This window comes from Melopsittacus undulatus, chromosome 11, assembly GCF_012275295.1.
Source record: "Melopsittacus undulatus isolate bMelUnd1 chromosome 11, bMelUnd1.mat.Z, whole genome shotgun sequence".
NCBI classification, from domain to species: domain Eukaryota; kingdom Metazoa; phylum Chordata; class Aves; order Psittaciformes; family Psittaculidae; genus Melopsittacus; species Melopsittacus undulatus.
Window position 1 is genome coordinate 78,374 of NC_047537.1, and position 22,030 is coordinate 100,403.

The following is a 22,030-nucleotide window of genomic DNA, read 5'->3' on the forward strand; positions in this document are numbered from 1 at the left end:
AGGTAACTTTCATTACACTCCTGGGAGTAAAATTTAGAACCCAAGCAACACATAGCAGTGACTTTGGGGCTTCTTATGTAAATTGAAGCACACAACATTATGTAAAAGGAAATCGGAAAAATATCACCCCCGTCTAGTGAAAGAAAAACAGCTGCAGTTCCGTGAACCAAAGATAAAGACTGCAAAAGCAGAAGTACCCTCTGTCCTACACATCCAAAATAAGCGCACACAGCACAGGGTTTCCTCATGGGGACTTTCAGGCAAAAAGCAACATGGTGGACACTCCCCTACAGCTGCACCAGTTGGGATCGTTCATCTGTGCCTCACCCTTGTCAGCAGTATCCTTCCCCCGACCACACTCAGAAAAGCTACAGAGACTACCCAAAGCTGGCAAGAAAACTGCAAAGGTGCCCCATGCTGGTGCCTGCTTACCCCAGCACTCTTGCTATTCCAAACACCATCCCAGCAATGACCACAGAGGCACTGGGGTGCAATGGTTTCCTCTAGCCAACACTGGCGTCAGGCAAGTTGAACTCCCATCGCCTCCTTTCTCCCTAAGCCATGTTCCCATTGCTGCTGATGGAACTCAAATTTTCTGCCACAGTTTGGCTGCACCCATCTCCTCCTGGGCACTGCTCCCTTCACAGAGACTTTAAGCAGATAGACATGACTCCTTTGGGTTTTCAACACTCTGCCATCCTGCCTGCCTGCTCAGAGCTGTCTCAATCCAGAACCAATTCCAACAGCGCATTAAAACATAGTGACAATGGTGGAAACACAAAAAGAACAGAAAAAGGGCTAGAAGCTAAACTGAAACCCACTGTGAAAAGGAGGTGGTTTTGCTGGGACACCAGGACAGTAGTAACAGCCAAGAGCCTGATCTCACCCCATCAGCTGCTGGGCTCTGCAGGCTGGGCTTTCCTGACACCCTGAGCACTTGCTTTCTGCTTCAGGTGTTTCAGCAGGGAAGTTGCACCTCCAGAGAACAGCCCTGGAGCTGAGCATCAAAGGCAGCCTCCTCCACCCTTGTAGCTTCGGAAGAAAACAGCAGTTGTTACAAAGGAATCTTGTCACCTGCATGCAGTAAGTCAGTGGCTGGAGTGAGGATTAGGAGCTCAGTGACCAGGGTCCAGAGATGAGACAGAGGAGTTACATAGGATTCCTCACCGATCTGCTTTTCTTTTGCTTTTAAAGAAAATTAAGAGCCTTCCCATATGCAGAAACATTTTTTCCTCTTTTTATGGCCCAGAGTCAAAGATCTGCAAAGATGCTCTGTCCCGCTCTGGCCTCCACCTTATGCATGAGGTGATGTAGGTGCTGGAGGGTTAGCCTTGCTAGGGGGATGCGCCAGGGAAAAACAAACTTCATTTGTAACTGGCAGTGCCAGAGATAGCGGCTTAACTCCGAACCCTGTGCTTCCTACACCCAGGAGTACAGAAGACCACAAAAACCTCTACCTAGATGTTTTTTCCCTATGTGAAAACACTAACAAAGCTGGACTTCCCTCCTGTTTCCTACCAGGTGACATGCTGGGATGTGCTCCCCTCCCAGGCTGCTGAAAGTTAAAAGAAAACTGAGTGCAGAAGGTTTTGCTTCCCCTCTAAGTTGATGGAAATCAGATCCTGCTGACACAGCAGTTCTAGCTCTCGCTCCACAGTCCTTAGCTTTGTGTTTGTGATCACCTCAGTGTGTGTTTTGGCAGCATCCACGCTCAGTGCCAACGCCTACAGAGTCATGCTTACATACAAGGGACATAGCTGGCCTTGGCTTACAGAGCAACAGCTCCACTAAACTCACCCAGAGCCTGGAGAGTAATTGCTGGAAGTGAAACGAGAATGACATGCCTGATGAAAACCAGTGCATACAAAAATATAATACATGGTGCTCTGTAAGGTTAAATAAAGATCTAGTGTCTCATAACAAGTAATTTCTGCTCAGAACAAAGGCTGATATTTCACCAAGACAGAAGAGAAAAATCTGAAAAAACCCACAACAGAAACAAGTTCAAAAATGGACTATTCGTGTGTGTGTACAGTAAGTCATGTGCAACATGACAGCTATAGAGTGCCTTGTTCAAACATGAAGAAAAGCAGGGTGTGTGTCCCAAAGAGCACACAGTTCAAGTGTACCTGGTCTCAAGTTACTCTGTGGAATCCAGTGCTGAAACAGGGCACTTCTGCACCATCTGTGTTATTTCTGCAGCAAAAACTGCCGTATGTATTTGGAAAGGGAAGGCAATTAGGTTGGTATTCAGAGCTTATGTACCCTTAAACAGACCGGAATGGTCACTCCTGAGATGTCACAGTTACATCTCAACACATTAACCACAACAGAGATCTGTTTCTTGTTGCAACTTCAAGCAGTGCTTGTCCCTCGCATGTCTCAGCATCTGCAAGCTAGCAAGCTCATCTATCCAAAAGTCAAGTCTTTGCAGCCTCAGACACCTAAAGCCTTGAGTCAATATTCTCCTGTTCTCAGCTTGTAGCCCCAGTGTCAGTCCGGACACTCAAAAAAATTTAATTTTAAGAACTTTCAGCTGCTCTAAACCAGCTTTTTTGTAAAGCTTTCTCTTTGCCCCAGGACATACGTGACCTGCATGACCGAAGCGCACGTCGGTGGCACAAGCAAGGCAACACAGGATATGCAGAATGGGCAAAGCTGCAAGCATGGCACCAGCAACTGCCAGGCCCAGCCCCAGGAGGCAGCTTGCAGCCCCCCATGCCATGCTGAACCACCCCAACGGCCCCACACCAACATTCCCAGGGAGTTCCACCACATACTGTTCCCAAACAGCCTGGATAAGCTGTAAATGGCTGCCTATGCAGTAACTCACCTGCTGCAGCTTCCAGAGGGAAAAAGAAAACAACATCCTGTCTTTCTGTAATTTTGAAGGTGTTGCAGGTTGCAGTGGACAAATTGGAGCCCATCCAAAAGGCACAGCCCTGCCTGGCTGCAGTCTGCCTTACGGTAACTGTGCCATCACCGTCTGTTTCAATTTGAACAAGGTTAATTTCAATTTAGCTCAGACACATAGATAAACTGAACCAAAATAAGCCCTGGTGAAACTTATGTGTCTACCCATGTGTTTACATTGCCTTATGTCAACTTAAATTCACTCCATTAAAGCTGCTGTGACTGAAGCATGGGCAAAGACCTCTTGGGCCTCCCCTCCTTAAAACCCCATCGCCCCTGCCTGTCCTGAAGAGGATGCCCAGGGAGCTACGGATGCTCCTGACCCAGAGCAGGTCAGGCTCAGGAATCTCCCAGCCTGTCTCAATGGCACCACTGGAGAGGGGCTCACGGAGCTGGTGGCAGAGGAATGGCCTCTTTGGAAGGCTTGCTCTTTGTGTACATGTCTGCATCAGGATGACCCAGTAAACAGCTGAAGCAGAGAAAATGCAGAAACAATCCAGTGCTGGGAGGCAGCAAGGGGTTGTGGTGAAAGGAAGGAATAAATGAGAGCCTTTGTTCTCTGGTCATGCCCCTCATGCCTGACTCCTACCCCTGCCAGGATGACATAGATGCCTCCATTTTGCTGCCAGCATGCTTCATGGAAGTCTGGGCAGAGCCTGTCTCATCTCAACCTCCTCTTGACACCTGCAGCCCCAGCATGTCCCACCACATACCATCTGCAGGTCTTAGCCCATCCCCTTCGCTCTGGGAAGGGCTGGGAGAGACCCTTCTCCATCACTTGCTTCTCTTCCTGGGGCTGCTGTCAGAAGCTGGAAGGGGGAACAGCAAAGCTTCTTTTGCTTTGCAATCAAGAAAATTCCACCTTCTGAGCATTACTTAAATAGGTGTCAACGAGGCAGGAGGTGCTATATAGGAAGGTACAGGGGCAAAAGTAAATAAACTGACACCTGGGGCACCTGCACTCAGGATGCTCAGTCAACTAAGTCTGATTTCCACAGCTGAAGCAACTGAGAGCTTAAGTTTAATTGGCACCTTCAGGGAGAAAACAACTGCAAAAAACCAAAACCCAAACCACTCCAGCTTCTGTCAAGTGCCTGGACATGTACCTCAAGAGCTCAAGCAGTGAGGTTTGGATCTGGGCCTTGCCCTGAGCACTGGGTGTGCCAGATCCTGCATGAGGATCTAGCATGAGGAACACAGCTGTCCAGGCAGGGTGGTGGGATAAATTTCCTACCTGGACTCTCCACCTTGTACCTGTAGGTGCGGGTCCTGCCATGGACCATGTCTGAGCATCAGCCAGCGCAAGACCTGCAGGCAGCCAATCTTACATCAGGTACTAACCAAACACTGGAGGGTGGCAGGGAGACAGGAGGCAGCTTCCTGCATGGTTGCTCCACTTTCCCACTTACTCTGACTCAGCACAGACTTTGGGCATTGTTTTCTCCCACTGTTTAAGACACAGCCGTTTGCCAGTGATGGCTGATGACAAGGGTGTAGCAGAGCCTGCAGCACACCTGCATCTGCACAGGGACATGAGGATTTCAACCTGATGCTGCTCACTGCAGGCATTTGCAGGCAAGCATACTCTCTCATGTTACTTGAGCTGTTCCATAGCAGGTGAAACACCAGACAAGTAAGCCTGTTCCTCGCAGCCATGTCACTTTGGCAAGCCAGTACAGGCATGCTCCAGCCCTAATTCATCTGTTCCTGATGCATTCATCCCCTGGGATTACAAGCCACAGGTGAGCATTCCTGCAGCTTGGACTCCTACTTAAGATTATCTGGAGGGGACAAACCCTGGGATACCCAAAAAGCTGATGTGCAGAATGACCATGGGGCAGCATCAGTGTGAAGAGAGCAGAGGTGCTCACCTTCCTTCTGTGGCTCCTTTCCTCTGCCATTGCCTGGCCTAAGACAGGTCAAGCCTCAAACAGCCTCATCCTCCCAGAGCAGAGTTTTTCTGAGGAACATGGTGAAATCCACAGGAATGAGCACTGGGACAGATGGAGTTCTCAGGATACCCCCCTCCTCAAGAAGTGCCTCAAGGATTGTTTGTTATGACACTGGCATGAGGCACAGCTATGTTCTGAGTCAGCCCAGCATGCTGCAAGGGAGGGACCAGCCAGCCCGTCTTAATGCCAGTTCTCTTTTGCAACTCAGACTGAATCTAGTGAACCACTAGGTTTGGTGTATAGAAACCCAGTGATCATAGTGACAGTCACCAACAATGGTCACTGCTGACACACTGGTCAGCACTGGGATCTGGCCAAAAGGTCCTCACCAGCAGAACTGCAGCTGGGACCAAATACCCCTCCCATGTGCTGAGCTTCATTCCCAGAGCATGAGCAGCAGGTCAGTGAGGGGATTCTCCCCCTCTGCTGTGCTCTGGGGAGACTCCCCCTGCAGCCCTGATCCAGCTCTGGGGCAGCAGCACAAGAGGGACCTGGAGCTGTTGGAGCGAGGCCAGAGGAGGCCATAGAGCTGCTGGGAGGGCTGGAGCAGCTCTGCTCTGGAGCCAGGCTGAGGGAGCTGGGCTGGGGCAGCCTGGACAAGAGAAGGCTCCTGAAGGGGAGACCTGAGAGCAGCTCCAGTGCCTGAAGGGGCTGCAGGAAACCTGGAGAGGGGCTTGGGACAAGGGATGTAGGGACAGGCCAAGGGGAATACTCTAGGTTACCCTGCTCTTGCAGGGGGGTTGGACTAGATGATCTTTTGAGGTGCCTTCCAACCCTCGGGATTCTGTGATTCTGTGAATGGCTTGAACCTGCCCGAGGGGAGACTGAGTTGAGCTCTTAGGCAGAAGCTGTTCCCTGGGAGGGTGCTGAGGCGCTGGCACAGGGTGCCCAGAGAAGCTGTGGCTGCCCCATCCCTGGCAGTGCTCAAGGCCAGGTTGGACACAGGGGCTTGGAGCAGCAGCTCCAGTCGAAGGGGTCCCTGCCCGTGGCAGGGGTTGGAGCTGGAGGAGCTTCAGGGTCCCTTCCAAACCAAACCAGTCTGGGATTCTATGAAAAAAACAATGCTTGTAAAAAAGCTGGGCTGTTTGAAGATGATACACCAAATCAAGCATTTGCCTTACCTTGGAAAATTTGCAGTGATTGTTGGGGTCACAGCATGGGAGGGATGGGGGTGACACCATCAGCACCACTTCACATCTCCCATAGTTCACCAGCTTTGCTGCTGCTCTGATGCACAGAGCCTTTTAGGAATGTATCTTTGAACAAAAACCCTAGGGTTTTTGCCTAAACTGGAAGGTGAGGTCCCAAGCCCCCCAGCCACGTGAAGGTGTGCAATTCATAATCCTTGTTTGCTTCTCACTGCTGAGTTTTCACCCTGCCAGTCTCAGGCTTTGCTTTACCCAGCTTGGCTAAATGATGGTTTCTTGAAGTAAGTTCCAACTCTAAGAGGTAAACCCAAACTAAACAAATCATTTCACAAACGAAAACACCAGCTGAAGCAGGAGCCTAGGGCAGGTTCTCAGCTTGCAAGTCTCCATGGAGACCTGACCACTGCAAAGAGCAGGGAAAGGTTGCATGGTTTTACTCCAGCACATGAAAAGAAGTCCTGGTAAGACAGGTAGCAAACCCTTTGAAAAGCAGGTTTCCACATGGGCCCTCAGCTCAGCTGCTGTTGGGAAAGTGTGGTTAGCTGAAGGAAAAGCTGTTCTAAAAATAATGCTTCAGCATTCCAGATGAAGTTGCCTCCGATGAGTTTCCTCCCCAGTTAGCTCTATTTGCAAGTTAAAGAATTTTCTCCTCCCCTGTCAGCTTGTAGCTGGTGCCCAGCAGCCGGAGCCATCTCTGTCCTGCCTCCACCGAGCCCGAGCCTGCCAGGCAGCCTGGCCCCACTGCATGGCCACCCAGTACCCCACATGTACAGTGGGAAGACGCCTTCCCCGCTGCAGTGCTCGATAGCAGGGCTCATCAAAATACTCCTGTCGAGCTGTGCAAGCGGACACGGACATGCCTGTGTCTCTGCATGTGCTTATCTCCACTAGCATTTAACTGTTACATAACTACTGACCCTCAGGTATGTTAGAGAAATTCTCAGCAGTTACCTATTGTAACAGCGCTGCTGTATAAGAACCTGTACCAAAAGGGCCCCAGGAATGTAACCAAAACCCGCAGAAATTATTTTACATAACATCATAGAAAACAAAATAAACAAATTCAGGTGGAGACAGAGATTCTAGTTTAGGCAGACCCTCCCCTTCACTACATCAAAGGAGATGGGTGTTTGCTCACTGCAGCCCACGGGAGGGTCCATGCAGAGATTTAGGAAAGGACTTTCCTGCCATCTCTGGAAGAGCTGTTCCCAGGTGATAAGAGAAGAAAAGGCCTATCTACAAAAGCCCTTCTGCAAACACCAGTCTACATGTGAGAAAAGCTACCCCTGTGCTAAACTGAAGCGCCTGCTCGGGAAGTGGGCTCAAGGTGCAGCACTCTCACACCTCTGTCCTTGCTCCAACCCCCTTCTCGTGTTTCTATTCAGATGGCCAACTCACAAGGCAGAGCCCCCGGGAGCAGCTGGGATTACTCTATGCCAGACCTCAGCACCTCCCTAACCACTCAGGAGCAAAGTCCAAATACATCTTCACTGGAGCTCCATTAAGCCAGGTGGGCTGGGGCTGCTGTGGTGTGTGGTGAGTCCCTGCACAGGGACAGGAATGAGACAAACCAAAGACTGAAGTAGCCAAACAGCTCAATCCTTCCCTGCTGACAGTTTCCTAAGCTCCAGCCAGGGCCTGTGATGTATTTTCAATGTGATGATAGGTCTCCCTGGGCATCATGTCTTTCCTTGCAGAAGCTCCCACACCAGCCTCACCTCCACATGCTGCTGCAGGACGAAGGTCCAATGGACCCCTGCAGCAAATGCCACACATTTTGGGCAGGCCATGAATGTTGCCGTTGTGTCCAACCCAGCACCACACCATGGGATGAACAAATTTATCTATGGAGGTATGAGTCCTACAACTCAACTCTCCCCAGTGCCCAAGCAATGCTTCAGTGCTCACCCAGACCCCACAGATGACATTCCACAGAGCAATGCATAAACTCTGACCCACCATGGGCTGTGCTGGAGCCTCCTGCTCCCCCTGCCAGCAGCTTAGCCAGCTTTGCATCCAAATCCTGCTCCTTAGCAACAACATTCCCCCCTGCCCCTTGCTGAGTCCATGGGAAATAGAAGAAATATTTGAGAATTCAAACAGCCCTGCTGCATGTATATACTTAAATAAAAGGCACACATCTGCTTGAAAGCCAGCCACCAGACAGCTCTGGAGATAACGGCATTAGAAAAAGTACAAGCAGGGGATATCCAGACATTAAATGTGGTCTAGAGTGACCTAAATAAGTTCATTGCTCCAGTTACACATCCCTTGGGGGCAGAGTGTCTGACAATCAGAAAGCCAGAAAGGGTGATGAAGGACCTGCTAGCGGTGAGTCCTTCCTATGGCTGGATGAGCTCAGGTGGCCCCAAAACTAGGCTGTGCTATGGGCCTACGGGGGGGGGGGGGGGGGTGAGGGTGGTGACAACCAACCCCCCAGCTCCAGAACAGGGGTGATAGCTCAGCCAGACCCATCCTCACGGGTAGAGCCAGCCTGATGCCCTTTTTGCAGCCCAAACCCAAGCACAGGGAAGTGTGGAAATTCTCCAAGACTATGGAATCACGGCGCAGCAGCCTCCAAGTAACACAATTCTTACACAGACACATTTAGAAGCCTCTCTCCAACTTCTCTCTAATCATATCAAATAGTAATAAAAAAAATTCCTTCCACTCCTGTTACTCCCCCGCTGCAGCAGCCACCAACAATCAGCATCTCAGCCTGCTCCCAGCCTCACCACCAACTCCAGACCTTTCTGGAAGGCAGCCAGAAGGTGGGTCCCCATCCAAGAGATACCAGCAGATGATGTTCATCTGGCAAATTGCAAGGAACATGTCAGGTTGTGCCTGGGGGAGGAGAACAGACTAGGAGAAAATCTTCTTCCAAAGGCACTACAGGAAGGTAAAAGAAAATTACTTTTAAGAGCTATCCTTGCCCCTCCCTCACCTCCTTCCCAGCTGCAAAGAACAAGCACTGACCTCCAAGGCATCAGGGGCTGAGCAATTCCAGTTTTTGAGGATGTGTTTGGCAACTAAAAATCTCCCAATTGTTCAGAAGACAAATAAAGCCAGAATACAAGGACGCGAGGTTTTTTGAATGTGTCAGCCCAGTCACTTGTCTCAAGGTTCAGTAACATCAGCCTCATGGGAATTTTGGTCTGTGTCTTCTGCAGTGCTGTTCATGGCATGCTTGTCCAGCAAGGATGAGGACAGCCACCAAATTCCTTTTGTGGCTGCTGCTGGAAAGGAAGGATTAACACTTACTGCTGATTTGGGATGGAGTGGAACTGGAAAGGTCAAAGCAGAAGGTCTGCAAAGCTGCTCTGACGATCCTTTGCTTAAGACTGTTTAAATTAAAAAAAAAAAAATTTAATTAAACCTCATGAAGTTTAACCATGCCAAGTGCAAGGTCCTACACCTGGGTCGGAGCTATCCCAGGCACAGCTACAGGTTGGGCAGAGAAAAGATTCAGAGCAGCCCAAGGAGAAGGACTTGGGGGTGTTGGTCGATGAGAAAATGAACATGAGCCGGCTTCAGTGTGCGCTCACAGCCCAGAAACCAACCGTATCCTGGGCTGTATCAAGAGGAGTGTGACCAGCAGGTCAAAGGAGGTGATCCTGCCCCTCTGCTCTGCTCTCGTGAGACCTCACCTGGAGCATTGTGTGCAGTTCTGGTGTCCTCAACATAAAACGGACATGGAACTGTTGGAACAAGTCCAGAGGAGGCCACGAGGATGATCAGGGGACTGGAGCACCTCCCATATGAAGACAGGCTGAGAAAGTTGGGGCTGTTCAGCCTGGAGAAGAGAAGGCTGCATGGAGACCTCATAGCAGCCTTCCAGTATCTGAAGGGGGCCTACAGGGATGCTGGAGAGGGGCTCTTCATTAGAGACTGCAGTGATAGGGCAAGGGGTAACGGGTTGAAACTTAAACAGGGGAAGTTTAGATTGGATATAAGGAAGAAATTCTTTCCTGTTAGGGTGGTGAGGCACTGGAATGCGTTGCCCAGGGAGGTTGTGAATGCTCCATCCCTGGCAGTGTTCAAGGCCAGGCTGGATGAAGCCTTGGGTGAGATGGTTTAGTGTGAGGTGTCTCTGCCCATGGCAAGGGGGTTGGAACTGGATAATCTTAGGTCCTTTCCAACCCTAACTATTCTATGATTCTATGATTCCAAATTTTCCATTCCCCATGGTCAAAATCATGGCAAGAACACTTGGAAGTACATGGACACCAGACCTTGAGTAGGACCCCAAAGCGATGCCAGTGTTATCAGCACTGTTGCTGTGGTCTGCCCTGCTCACATTTGGGCAGGGCTCAGCCAAGAAATAGAAAATGAGATCCATATTCCCTGCAAATTGCCAGCAGCTTCCCAGAGATCATCTGTTCCCTGTGGGACCAGACTAGCCACCCCATAAGCTGGCACAGCTCTGCCAAAAACAGTTCCATCCTAGTGCAGGGGCCATTCCAAGCCTGCGAAGTAGAGCTCCCTTCGGGGGAGGCAGAAGCCCCAGGCTCCCATGGAGCACCCAGCAGTGTTGAGGGGCACCCAGTGAGACTCAGCCAAACACTGAGGATCTCATTAGATATTAAAATAATCTGCCTTCTCCTCCCACAAAGTACCTTGCAGTCTCTCTACCTAAGGATTATAACCAGACCAGGCTGCTGCCACAACAGTTGTCACAACACTGACACCTTTTTTCCCCCTTCCACAGTCATGCCCTCCAATGCCAACCAGCTCAATGTGTCCAGAGGGGATTAATGAGAAACACATAGGCCCTCTCATAGGAGGCTGCTCAAGGCAAGCAGCTCTTCGAGCATCTCAAAGCTGCCCAGGAGGCAGCGGGTCACCATACACCACTCTGGGATACATCTTTTCTTGCCATCACTTGCAAATGGATGGTACAGAGAAGGGAGTAATTTGTCTGCAAGTTGTTCAGGGCTGAGAAGAAAGCCCAGGTGATCAGATGCTGTGGCTCTGCTCTGACCATTACAAGGCACAGACCCATGTACAGCACAGGACAGGAATCTGGGCAAAGACAACTTCAGAGGCGATCTGCTGGGCAATCATCTCTCTTCAGTGTGCTCAAAAGAGCAGGAGCTTGCTCAGTACCAGTGGGGACCATGCAAAGCCTCCTTCAGCCCCCATCACCAGAGATGCTGACAACCCTTCTCCTGAGCTCCAGAGCATCCTTTGGCCAGAGTGCATGGGCAGCTCACACATGCCAGGTACCTCTGGGGTAAGAGGAACAGCAAGCTGCATCACCCCATCAGCTCCTCCCCATATCTCTTGCTCTCCTTGCCAAAAGTGCGGCCCCTCAGCCTCCTGGAGTGCTGTGGGCCAGAGAGGCTGGACTTCCTGCCAGGCATAACACAAACCAGACGATGTGCTCTAAACCATGTCAGTACACCCACCCCCAGGAGAGAGGAGGAGGGAAGGGAAAGGAGGGAAAGGAAGCTGGCTGGAAGTTTGGTGAACTCTCAGCAGAGCTGATGAACCCCTTCCACCCAGCCAGAGGTGAATGATACAGCCAGAGCCTGAGACCCTTCCCATCTATGGCTGACAAGCTTTTCAAGCTTAGGTTATGGGGTATTTAGTGCTGGGAGAAGGAGCCATCACCTCCTGAAAATGCTGGCTGCCCTGTGTGGGTATCTACACAGTAACCCAAAAGGGATTAGTGCAGATCCCCACACACACACACTGCCCCACTCCAGCAGGAAGTATCCCGAGCAGAGAAGCACATCTGCAGCTGGTTCTAAATCCCAGCAAAACCAGATTTGCTGACCCTTGCTGATATTAACCCCTGCACCACCAGCAAGCTGTGCTGGGCTCAGACCCTGCATGAAAGCACCACCTCAAATGCCAAAACCTTTCTCCAGCTGAGTATCTCTTAACACACCCTTTACTCACAATCAGTGACATTCTTGGCACGCCAAAGATGATCATCGATTACCAAGAAAAAAAGCACAGCTCTAACTCAAATTATTTCAGGTCCCTCCACACACACCTGCAACCAACAAACTGCTCAGGCTGAGACCCCCCCGGGGACAGGCTGACTCTGAGCTGCTTCAGGTTGAAGCCAACGAAGCACGAATGTTTTGCATTCTCCAGCAAAGTTGTCCCAATATCTGTAACCTTCCCAGAGGACAATTGTGCTTTGGGCAAGCCTAAACCCTTTACAAGCAGCTCAGACCTGAGCAGTCTCAAATAAAATATTAAATGCCCCCAGTTTTAGCAATCTGACCCCTTCTCTGCTGTCTTGAGAGAAAGCATCTCAAGCATCTCTTAAGTGAAAGCAGAAAGCCTGGCAGCCTGCCCACCAGTCAATGGCACAGGGACGCACAGCAAAAAGAGCCAAGCAGGGGCACCCATTTATTACACGAAATGAAACAGCACTATGCGTGCCCACAACCACCCCCTGATCAGACTCGGTGCCAGCTTTGCCCACGCTGCCAGTGAGGTGGAGAAACACAAACCAGAGCTGGCTGTGTGCCGGGTCCTGCTCCCTGTGCTCCCCCTGCTCCCCCCACCAACCACCCCTCTCTCCGCGCTCACCTCCAACGGCGGCAAGTCAGGGTCGAGCTGGGTAAAGCTGTGCAGCACCACGGGACTGCTCTCGCCGGCCACCTCCAGCTTCACGCCGCCCCAGAGGCTCCGCACTCGCCGGCAGCCCTCGAACATCCTCTCGGGGACGGGCGCCGCGGCATGGTGCGGCTGGGCGCGGCGGCGGCGGCTCACCATGGGCCCCGCCGCATCCCCGGCGCCGCGCTCCGCCGCCGGCCCCGCCAGCGCCCGCTGCCTGCCCGAGGCCACCGGGCAGGGAGAGCCGCAGAGGGCAGCTCGGCGGGATAGGGGGGCAATGGGAGTGCCCGCAGCCGGATGGTACCACGAGCCCGGGACGGAGCCGACCGGGCTGCAAACCCCGGCGCTGGATTTCCTCCCGCAGCCTCCGCCCGCCCGGGGGCCGGCCCGGCTCGGACCGGCCCCCGCGGGGTGGGGGGAAGGGGAGGACGGATACGGGGCGGGGGAAGGGGCAGGGGAGGTTGAGGAAAATACCGAGCTCACGACTACGCGAGCGGCGGCGACGCGCGGCTGCCCGGAAGAGCGAAGCGTGGGGCGTGCGCGCCGGGGGTTTAGGGTGGCAGGGAGCAAAGCTACACTGGTGGCAGCGGCTTTGGGAGAGGATCCTGGCATCACCAAGTGCTAGTACAGCACCTAGGTCTGGAGTTCACACACACCACCCAAACAAAAAGTATTAAATTCAACGTCATCAATATTCATAACGTGGTTTTGTCTGAACAGACAAGTTTTAACTCACCACCTGAGCTGAGCCCCCATAAACAGTGCTGCGTGTGTTCAGAGCCCTACCCAGTCCTTCTCCATCCATAGCTGCACTTTATGTGTGCAGCAGTCATTGCTCCACAGGCAGCATCCCCAGCGAGATGAAGGGATGTGACCAAGGTCCCTGCAGCCTGTGCTTGGCTCCAGTGTGTGAAAACAGACCACTGCAGGACCAGGGCCTCTGCACTCAGCCCAGCGGGGACTCAGGGGGAAAAAGAAATGGGCCCAGGGGACAGCATGGCTTCAGATCCCACTGATTTAATGAGGCCCTGAGCCTCCAAGATGATGCTGAAACCCTGCAGTATGAATTTGTTTTCAGAGGCAAAGAGAAATGGGCAAAACTATTTGTCATTCATTAGCCCCCTGTGCTGAGTGCAGCAAACTCCCATCCTCCCCTTCTCTCCTCACATGCTGCTGATAAAATGTGTCACAGGGTTCAGGGCAGTTGCTGCTAAAAACACCAAAACCCAAACTTCTGCTCCTTGGCTCTTTGCGCAGCTGAAATAACATCAGCCTCCCAGGACCTTCCTGCCCCTGGCTTTATTTCCACTGAGAACATGAAGCTGAGGTTTGCCCATCAAGCTCTACTGAGGGCACCAACAGCTCCTGCTGGGGGAGGAAAGGATTAAGAAAGCTGCCAGGGATGCAATACCTTCAAACTCAAAAGTTTACCAGGCAGGATGATGAGCAAAGACAAGGCGAGCTAGCTGCAGCAAGCCAAGGGGACTTTCTGGGACACCCTGGGAAAGGGCATCCAGCACTGCACCATGGCCTTGCACTGCCCCAGGCACCCCTGCGCTTTCCGCATGCTCTCTTGGGGGTGCTGTGGATTTTTAATGCTGCCTGGGCACAAAGAGGCAGCCCTAATCCCTGCCCAGGATGACCTGGCCAGGTCACCCCACATAACCAGTCAGGTCCCCAGAGCTCTCTCTGCTGCAAAAAGGATGTGAGAAAGCTCTGCACAGGTGTCCTTCAGTCCACTGGCATGTCATGCAGAAACTGCGTGACACTGCAAGATGTGCTATGAAATGAGACCAGTGGTGTGCATCATTTCACCTGGTACATGCAGAACCTGGAGGTAGCGTCCGGTTCCCTCGCAGAAATCAGTGTTTGTAGGATCTTTGGGAGGGAGACTGTACTTTTCTTTGGTGTTGATCTCTTAGGGCAGTATAATCATGGCCCACCACTGGAACTGCTTGGCACTGCTCAAGTACACATAATAAACAACAGTACTATTCATTTTCAGTTGGTAAAACCCTTAAAAACCCTCCAGCTTTATCTGACTTCTATGGAAAAATGCATCTCTGACAGGCAATTTTCACTGGTCCCCTGGTTGACCACTAAAGATGGCTGCAGTGGAGAAACACTTCTGATAATGTATAATAAATAATATAATGCAGGAAGGCAACTGCAAAGGTTTAAAAATAGCCCGCCAGTTTCCTTTCTCCTCTCCTGGGAACCTTCTGGGTATGAAAAGCAAAACACTCAAAGCAGGGTCAGGAGCCCAAGTTCAGGATGTTTGCTCAGCATAGCTAACCCCAAACACTCAGCTGCCAGGGGCCAGACTCTTGAAAAGAGTGAGATTCAAAGCAAGTAACGTTTCAGGGCTTCTGATTTGCCTGTAAGCACAGAGCCGAAAGAGAATACACAGAATCACACCCTCAGAACTCTCCCCTACACTCCTGCAGATTAGAAATTGTTGAAAAAAAAACAAGTATTTTACAAGTACATGACTCCAGGAGCAAGAGACCTAAGGAAATGATCAATGATTGAGTGACTCATTAAAGAAATATCATCATTGATTTATACTTGGCAAACTCAGCAAAACCATTTCACAACACACTGAGCTTTTTGCATTGACATCAGCTGTATATTTCCAATTGACTTCAGCTGTATATTTCCCATTGACTTCAGCACACCCAGAAACTAGGTGCTCCAGGAAATCCTTTACTTTGTTTCTTTCTGCCACTGTAAAATCAGCACTTGCCTGAGTAAATGCAAACCTATACAGCTAACACCAGAGCATCTACAGGCCACTAATCTGTGCTCCTCTACCACAGTTTCGTGGAGTGGGTAATACAGAGAGGCTTTTGCAGACACAAAGCCAGCCTCCTGGTTTAGCTCAATGCATTTGGGTCAGGACCCCCAGATTCAGACCTTTTGTTTCTTAATAACCAGGCTCAATGACCTCGAGTCAATTCTCCCCAGCACGTACAAGCTCATACACATGGCCTGTGAGCATCCCCCTCAGTTCTGCTCTCCACCCCTCACAAGCAACTCCTCTCCTTTACTTTTATCTCACTGCTCCACTTCCAGGAAGGGCTTTCCAATGTATTTCCTACAGGACAAAACTTGTTGCCCAGTACCTGTGCTTGGTATTGCTGGTTGGGTGTGTTTGATTTTGGTTTTCCTTTTTCCATGAGGCCACAGGCTGTGCGAGCAAGACTGCCCAGCCCAAAGCATCACTCTGAAACACTTTCACAGGGGTTGCTGCCTCCCACATAGCATCAAGCTGCCTGCGAACACCCCCAAAGCCTTGCCACTGTCACACCGCCACCGTCGCACCGCCTTGCAAAACCTGTGTTTCCTTTGAGCCTCAGTGCGCCTACAGCAGGACAGATGTCAGAGCACGAAACTGAAGAAAGCTTGTCTTGGCCCCAACCACAGAAGGCAAGAATCCACCCCAGCCACCTCTAGCAGAGCCCTGCACAAGCATCACGTACCATCAGCTTCTGCTGTGAACCAGGACCCAAACCAGCAGCCTCCAATGGGAGACAGACTGTTTTATGTGGGAGTTGTGACATCATCCAGTTTCTGTCCTAGTCTCAGGCATCAATGGCCAAGCTGTGTCAAGTAAATCCCTGCAGTGGTCTGTGTCAGGCCGCTTGCTATAAAATGGAGACAATAACAGTTCCTTCTACTGTAGGGGCTGGGGAAGCCCTTTCCATGGCTGTTTGTAAAGCACTTTGGAGGAAAAGCGCTACCAATAGAAAAAGAGGTTTTAGCTAAAAGTCAGGCTGTTACACTTGCATCGAGTCTTAAATCAAAACTTTTTAGACATTCAGATTTTAATTTGGAAAACTTTCATTTCCACTGGTCAGGCTCAACTGGAAGATTATTTAATAATAAGTAATAATAAACTGGTACTACCTCTTCTACTTCTGGACAAGTGAAAAGCCTCCAAGCTTGTGCAAGAAGGGAAAACAATGTCTTTGCTTCATTCAGTACGATCTGTATACAGATGTCAGGTTAGAGCAGTTGCTTCCAGAATCTGTAGAACAACAGATCACAGACAGCCCTCAGTCCCTCGCAGACCCAATTCTCACTGGCAAACACAATCAATGCCCCTATATTTAACCAGATTTTAGGGTGAGTCACACACATATCACTTGCCTAGGTTTACAGCATAATGGATTTTAGGACATTCTCTGCTAAGTATTTTGGATCCAGGGCAGTTGGATCACTTGCTCTGCCCATAGGTTGTGGGTATTTCTTAGGGCTGTTCCCCTAACAGATCAGGACTATGAACTCTGTGGTGGCAGAGAGGAAGGCTGAGGCTGACTCAGGCTCTCCTGCACTGCTTGTCCCTTTTGCCAGTGACACGGCCTCCTCCCCACAGCCCCCACGGGCAGCTACAGATTAAGTACCGGGTTAATTCAGGAGCACAGCTTGCCTCCAGCCTCTCTGAGCACACCAAACATCTAATGCAGCAATGCAAGCTCATAAATATTATCAGTGCCTAGCAGAGGAAGCACACCACATCCCTGGGCAATTAGGATCCAAAACTCTCCATCCAACTAGTCTGTGTTCCATTTCCTGCAGCCCCTGCACACAGCTGGGCTCCAGCATCTCCTGTGGAGATTGCAGACTCCTGAAGTTCTGCAGTGGCAATACAATTATGCCAAAAGCCTTGGAGACTTGAGAGCTTGTAGGGATATGTCTCCTCAGTCCTACCTCTTATTCCATCCACTTGGCTGTAAATATTTGAGCATCTTCCATTAGGGCACCAAGTGACAACATAAACCTGTTTTTCAAGCTTGCTGACCTCTAGTAACTTAGCAGAACAAAGTTAACAACAGGGGGTAGAGAGGAATCAAGCCGTTTTCCAAGAAATGGCTGACTACAGCACACTTTGTGTGGGCATTTCTGGTGAGAGGAGCCTCGATTCCTTTGCAGCAAAGTGCCACACAGCCATTTACAGTGAAAAGAAAATAATCAGAAAAATAAGAAGCAAAATATGACTACTAAGATTAAAATATGCCCAGGATGCCAAAGACAATAGGGTCCATCTTATGAAACGCACCGCGACACACAAGCATTTTGCAGGGCAGCCATGGCAGGGGGGTGCAGGAAAAGAGGCACGAAGGCTTTCCCACAGCTCGCTGTTTCAGAGAGGATCACAAGATAACTCGGGAGTTTTACTACACATTTGAGAGGGAGCTGGGTCAAAGCGTTTCCCTTTTCCACATGCTTCTCTGCTGCCAGCCGCAGCACTCCCCCGAGGGCGGGGTTCAGCAGGCATTAAGCTGCTGAAGCCTGACACATTGCGCACACATCAGAGCTCCTCTGGTAAAGACTATTATTTCTTGGGCTGTCTTTAAAGGCAGCTTTTATTTCCCTATCACCTTTCTGCCAAAATGCTTCAGTCAGCTTTTTTAACAAATACCACCTAAGGTGCTTGTAACCAAAAGAAAAACAGGAAAAACATTTTTCTGTGTTGCTTAGCGATCAGCATTCGACAAGTTGAAGTCTGCCAGGTGCTCAAAGTTATTGTAATTTCCATCCTCTCTTGCATGGGCCCTTTGCGTAACAGTTGGGTAAAGAAAAAACACTGGTAGAAAAAGAGGAGAAGGGTTATGAAGCCACAGAAATTGGCAGGGAAAGATGGGAATGTGTGCAGCCCCTGAAGATAGGGAAAACTCATTCCTGAAAACAAACCAGCCCTGACACAGTGAGATTTCATGATCTATTTGAAACACAAGTGATTGCTAGTGTTGGGCAACATCAAATGGCGGCAGCACCCCAAGCCTTGTAGGGTCCCCCAGGAGCTGGAGTCACACTCCCACAGGCAGCCCCTCCCTTCCTGAAGGGCACCCCAAGTGCTGCCAGTCCCTGTCCTGCTCAGGCATGCTGCAGCCATGGGCCACGAAGAGGCACAAAGCAGCGTGAATTTGCCTTCCAGCTGCAGTGCTTCCCAGGAGAAATTCAACCTAAACTTATTCCCCCCACTGAACCTTTGGCCAGGGAGGTTATAGTATCACAGAATCATTTAGGATGAAAAAGACCTTTAAGATCATGAAGTCCAGCTGTTATGTACTGGATTTTTTGTGCAGGTGACTGTTCCTCCCTCCAGCACGTTTGTACCGTGCTACTGTGGCCAGACTGGGAGCAATAGCTCTGTTCAAAACGCTGTTATGTTCAATATCCAAAATACATATTGCAACAACCACTGTCTATGAAACTGGGAGCAGCATCACACGCTGCTACAGCTTTGGGATGCTTATGTCTTTGCCTGGCATAGGGCTGACTGGCCCCATCTCTCCCATCCCAGCTCCCCCCAATCACCGGGACAGCAGCAAGTGCTCTCCATGGCCAGGCTCCTGAGCTCTGGTGGAAAAGAAACAGAACAAAGCTCCGGCTCTGCTCACCTTTCAAAAATACATTTAATGGCAGGCAGTAAATTTTTCCACTACCACCAACTAGTCAAAATGACACGTTCACCTGAACTGTGTAAAAGGAGGCTCTCAGAAAGAGGTGACTCTGGCAAGTGAACAACAGAGAAATCCCAGCAGGTAACAAAGCAGCATTGTTTGGCAGAGCACCTCTTCTCCTCATTAGCTCCTATCCCAGCACGTTCTCCAGCCCAGCTCTCACTCACGCCTTCCCTGGCCAACGCAGGGGCTGCTGCATCCATGAAAACGACATGAACATTGCTGTGCCAGGGGGACAGACAGAAGTGGAACTTGGACTGGCCTTTGGACCCCCTTCCCAACCAGGGGAGAGGGAGGGCAGCTTCATTCTGCCATCTCACTGGCTCTCCTCCTGGTCTAGAGAATGTGGTGAGGTCACCCCTCCCCTCTGCCTGGGTGACAGCTCCTAGCAGCACAGACACAGCATCTCTGAGTGCCTGCACTTGTATTACATCTGAGGATGTGCTCTGACTGACATTGCTGGTTCTCGCTGGGGACAGGGATGCAGGTTTGCATCTGTGTGACTTCCCCAGCATGCTCAGATGAAGCTCCCTGAACCTGATCAACACCAAGCATTCCCCATGTCACTGGAACTATGTGTCCAAACACACACAGGGGATGGAATGGTGCCACAGAGCTGCTAAGAATTCCAAAAGAAAAGTTGATGCCACAGCACAGTCACAGGAAAGAAGCACACAGAATTGATACGTCACATGAGACTAAATTTTATCCAAAGGCCAGCTTAAACATGGCAGCCAAACAAGCTGCAGGATGCTGAGCTCATCTGAAGAGCTACAGGTAGCAAAATGAAACAGGTTTACACGTAGCCTAGGTTTAGTACAGAAAGTTAGCCCAGTACAGGAATAAGGTGGAACACATTTGAATGTCAGATCCTCAAATAAGTGAAGCAACAGGAAGGTGTACCACACACATAACATTAATAACAAGTATATAACCAAGGTTACTTAAAATAAGAAAAATCAAATAAACAGGAACAAAGCAAGGGATATGGAAAAGGATGTTTCAACAATGGTCCTTTATCTCCTTTGGCTGACCAAACGTCAAGGAAAGCATACATCAAAACCCAGACGTGTTGGAAAGCTGCTGTGAAAGTGGCAGGAAAGCTGACTTCAGCTGAAGTGAGAAGTGAAACCTGAAGCCAGGCTTCAGCAAAGTGAAACACTGATGTGTCTTACAGTGAGCACCTGAGAGAGGAGCCACAGGGCCCGGAGCAGCAGTAAGGGATGCGGGAGAGGCCTACAGGCGCACAGCAGGAGACATCCAGCAGCTGAGCAGCAGCCTGAGCACCCAGGAGCTTGCTGACACTCTGTGGTCCCTGCCCAGTTGTTTTGCCCAAATTTGCCTTCATCTAGGCCTGGAACACAGTGAGTGGACATGAAAATATTCTGCTGACAGCCTGAGTACACACTTGCTGGTGTCAGCCTCACGAGAATCAGGAAGAGGCTGGCAAGGGCTAGAAAGTTTCATTGTGCAGCCCTGAACCAGGTACAGCCAGAAATGAAACAGTGACATGGCTGAAAAGCCAACTAAGAATTGTAAGAGCCTGTCAGTATTCCCGCGTACTGTCAGACCCTCAGAAAAAGGAGGTTGCTGTTTGCTTTTTTCTTTTTAAATATATTTTTTCCCCCTTTGGCAATGGCTACTTCAGAAGGTTTCTGCTCTGCATTGCTCTAGTGGGGGAAGTTATTCCACGCCTCTTTCAATGGCCAGCAAAACTCTTTTTGTTGTGGGTTCTTGGCATGAAGGAGCAGTGTTCTTCCAAACAATACTGCACACTGCTGGCCAAGGGCCAGAGTCATCTCCCCATTACAGTGGCACAAATATCAACAAACTGGGTGAATGCCACTGAGTCATACCACGGCGCTGAATCTGGCCACAGTGCTGCCAATCCTACCCACTTTCTACCTTCAGGTCTATGATTTATGCTGGGTTTCCCTCAAATCCTGGCTCTGGGAATCACACTGAGTGCTGAAGAATTTCAGTTTTCATTAAAAAAGGTCATCCATGAGCACTGAAATGGCTTGTGTTGTTTCCTGTGGTTCTGTGTATTGAGACTGTCTTTAGTGCCTAAAAATGTATGAACTGGGAATAAAAATGTTTTTGTGATTAAAGTGTTTGGAAGCATCTCCCACATGGATTTTCTGGTGTCTAATAATACATTAACTCATGCTACAGATGTTTTGGGGCATTTACAAGATTCTTTTTCTCCTCTCAACCATCTTGTTTCATCATTTTTGCACAGACTTAATTATCTGCCAGCCCTCAGCCCAATCTGCATGAATCAGGGAAAACAGCTAGAAAACACAACCTGAGCTTTTGCAGGAGGGGCAGGGGCCAGAGGGCAAGTGAAACAAGCTGCTCCCTAAGGGTCTCATACAGCTTCAGCAAGAGTTTCTGTGGCAGCAAGGCAGCATCCTGCCCCTGATGAGCTTCTCCCATCTTTGCCTTTCATGGCACAGAAGGCATGGGCTGATGAATCCATTCCTGAGCAGCCAGCACCACTGCAAGTCAAATTTTTTTTACATCGTTGCAGTATATAAACATCAATAGTTCATTACCCTATTGCTATTTGCACCATGCTGGTGAAGAGCAGTGTCAGCATTTCCATCACATGTGGCATGCGGGATCAATGCCAGCTGTGTGCCAAGTCACCTTTCTGCAAAAGCCAAGGCTTGGGAGAGTTCCCTTTCCCTTCTTCCTCGTTCCAGGCTCTTGCACAGATTCACCACCTCTTGCAAAGCTCTCTTCCAGAGTGGGCTCACAGGAAGATGGCCAGGGGTCATGGGTACGTTTAGCAATTGAGGTTTGTTATAGGTCTGGGATGGAGACTTGGTGCTATGCTGTGACTGACTGGGGTGTGAGCACCAGCCACTTCTCTGACACTTGTAGAGTTGTGCCTTGTGCTGACCCCAAAATATCTGGGGAGGGATGTGCAGGGCCACTTCTCCCAGGGGCAAGGGCTGTGGGTGCA

At 50.2% G+C, this 22,030-nt stretch overlaps 1 protein-coding gene across 6 annotated transcripts in view; it reads right to left on the reverse strand.

Annotated features, from left to right (window-relative positions):
• Positions 1-22,030, reverse strand: part of RALGDS (ral guanine nucleotide dissociation stimulator) — a 57,135-nt gene that overhangs the window by 13,793 nt on the left and 21,312 nt on the right. For 3 of the 6 annotated variants that reach the window (XM_034067632.1, XM_034067631.1, XM_034067630.1), the window contains exon 1: positions 12,563-12,761. The exons of the other annotated variants lie outside the window; for them this stretch is intronic. In XM_034067632.1, coding sequence (XP_033923523.1) covers positions 12,563-12,748 — 186 coding nt within the window. In that variant the 5' untranslated portion in view covers positions 12,749-12,761. Of the gene's footprint in view, positions 1-12,562; positions 12,762-22,030 lie in introns of those variants that run through there. 6 annotated transcript variants of the gene reach the window in all.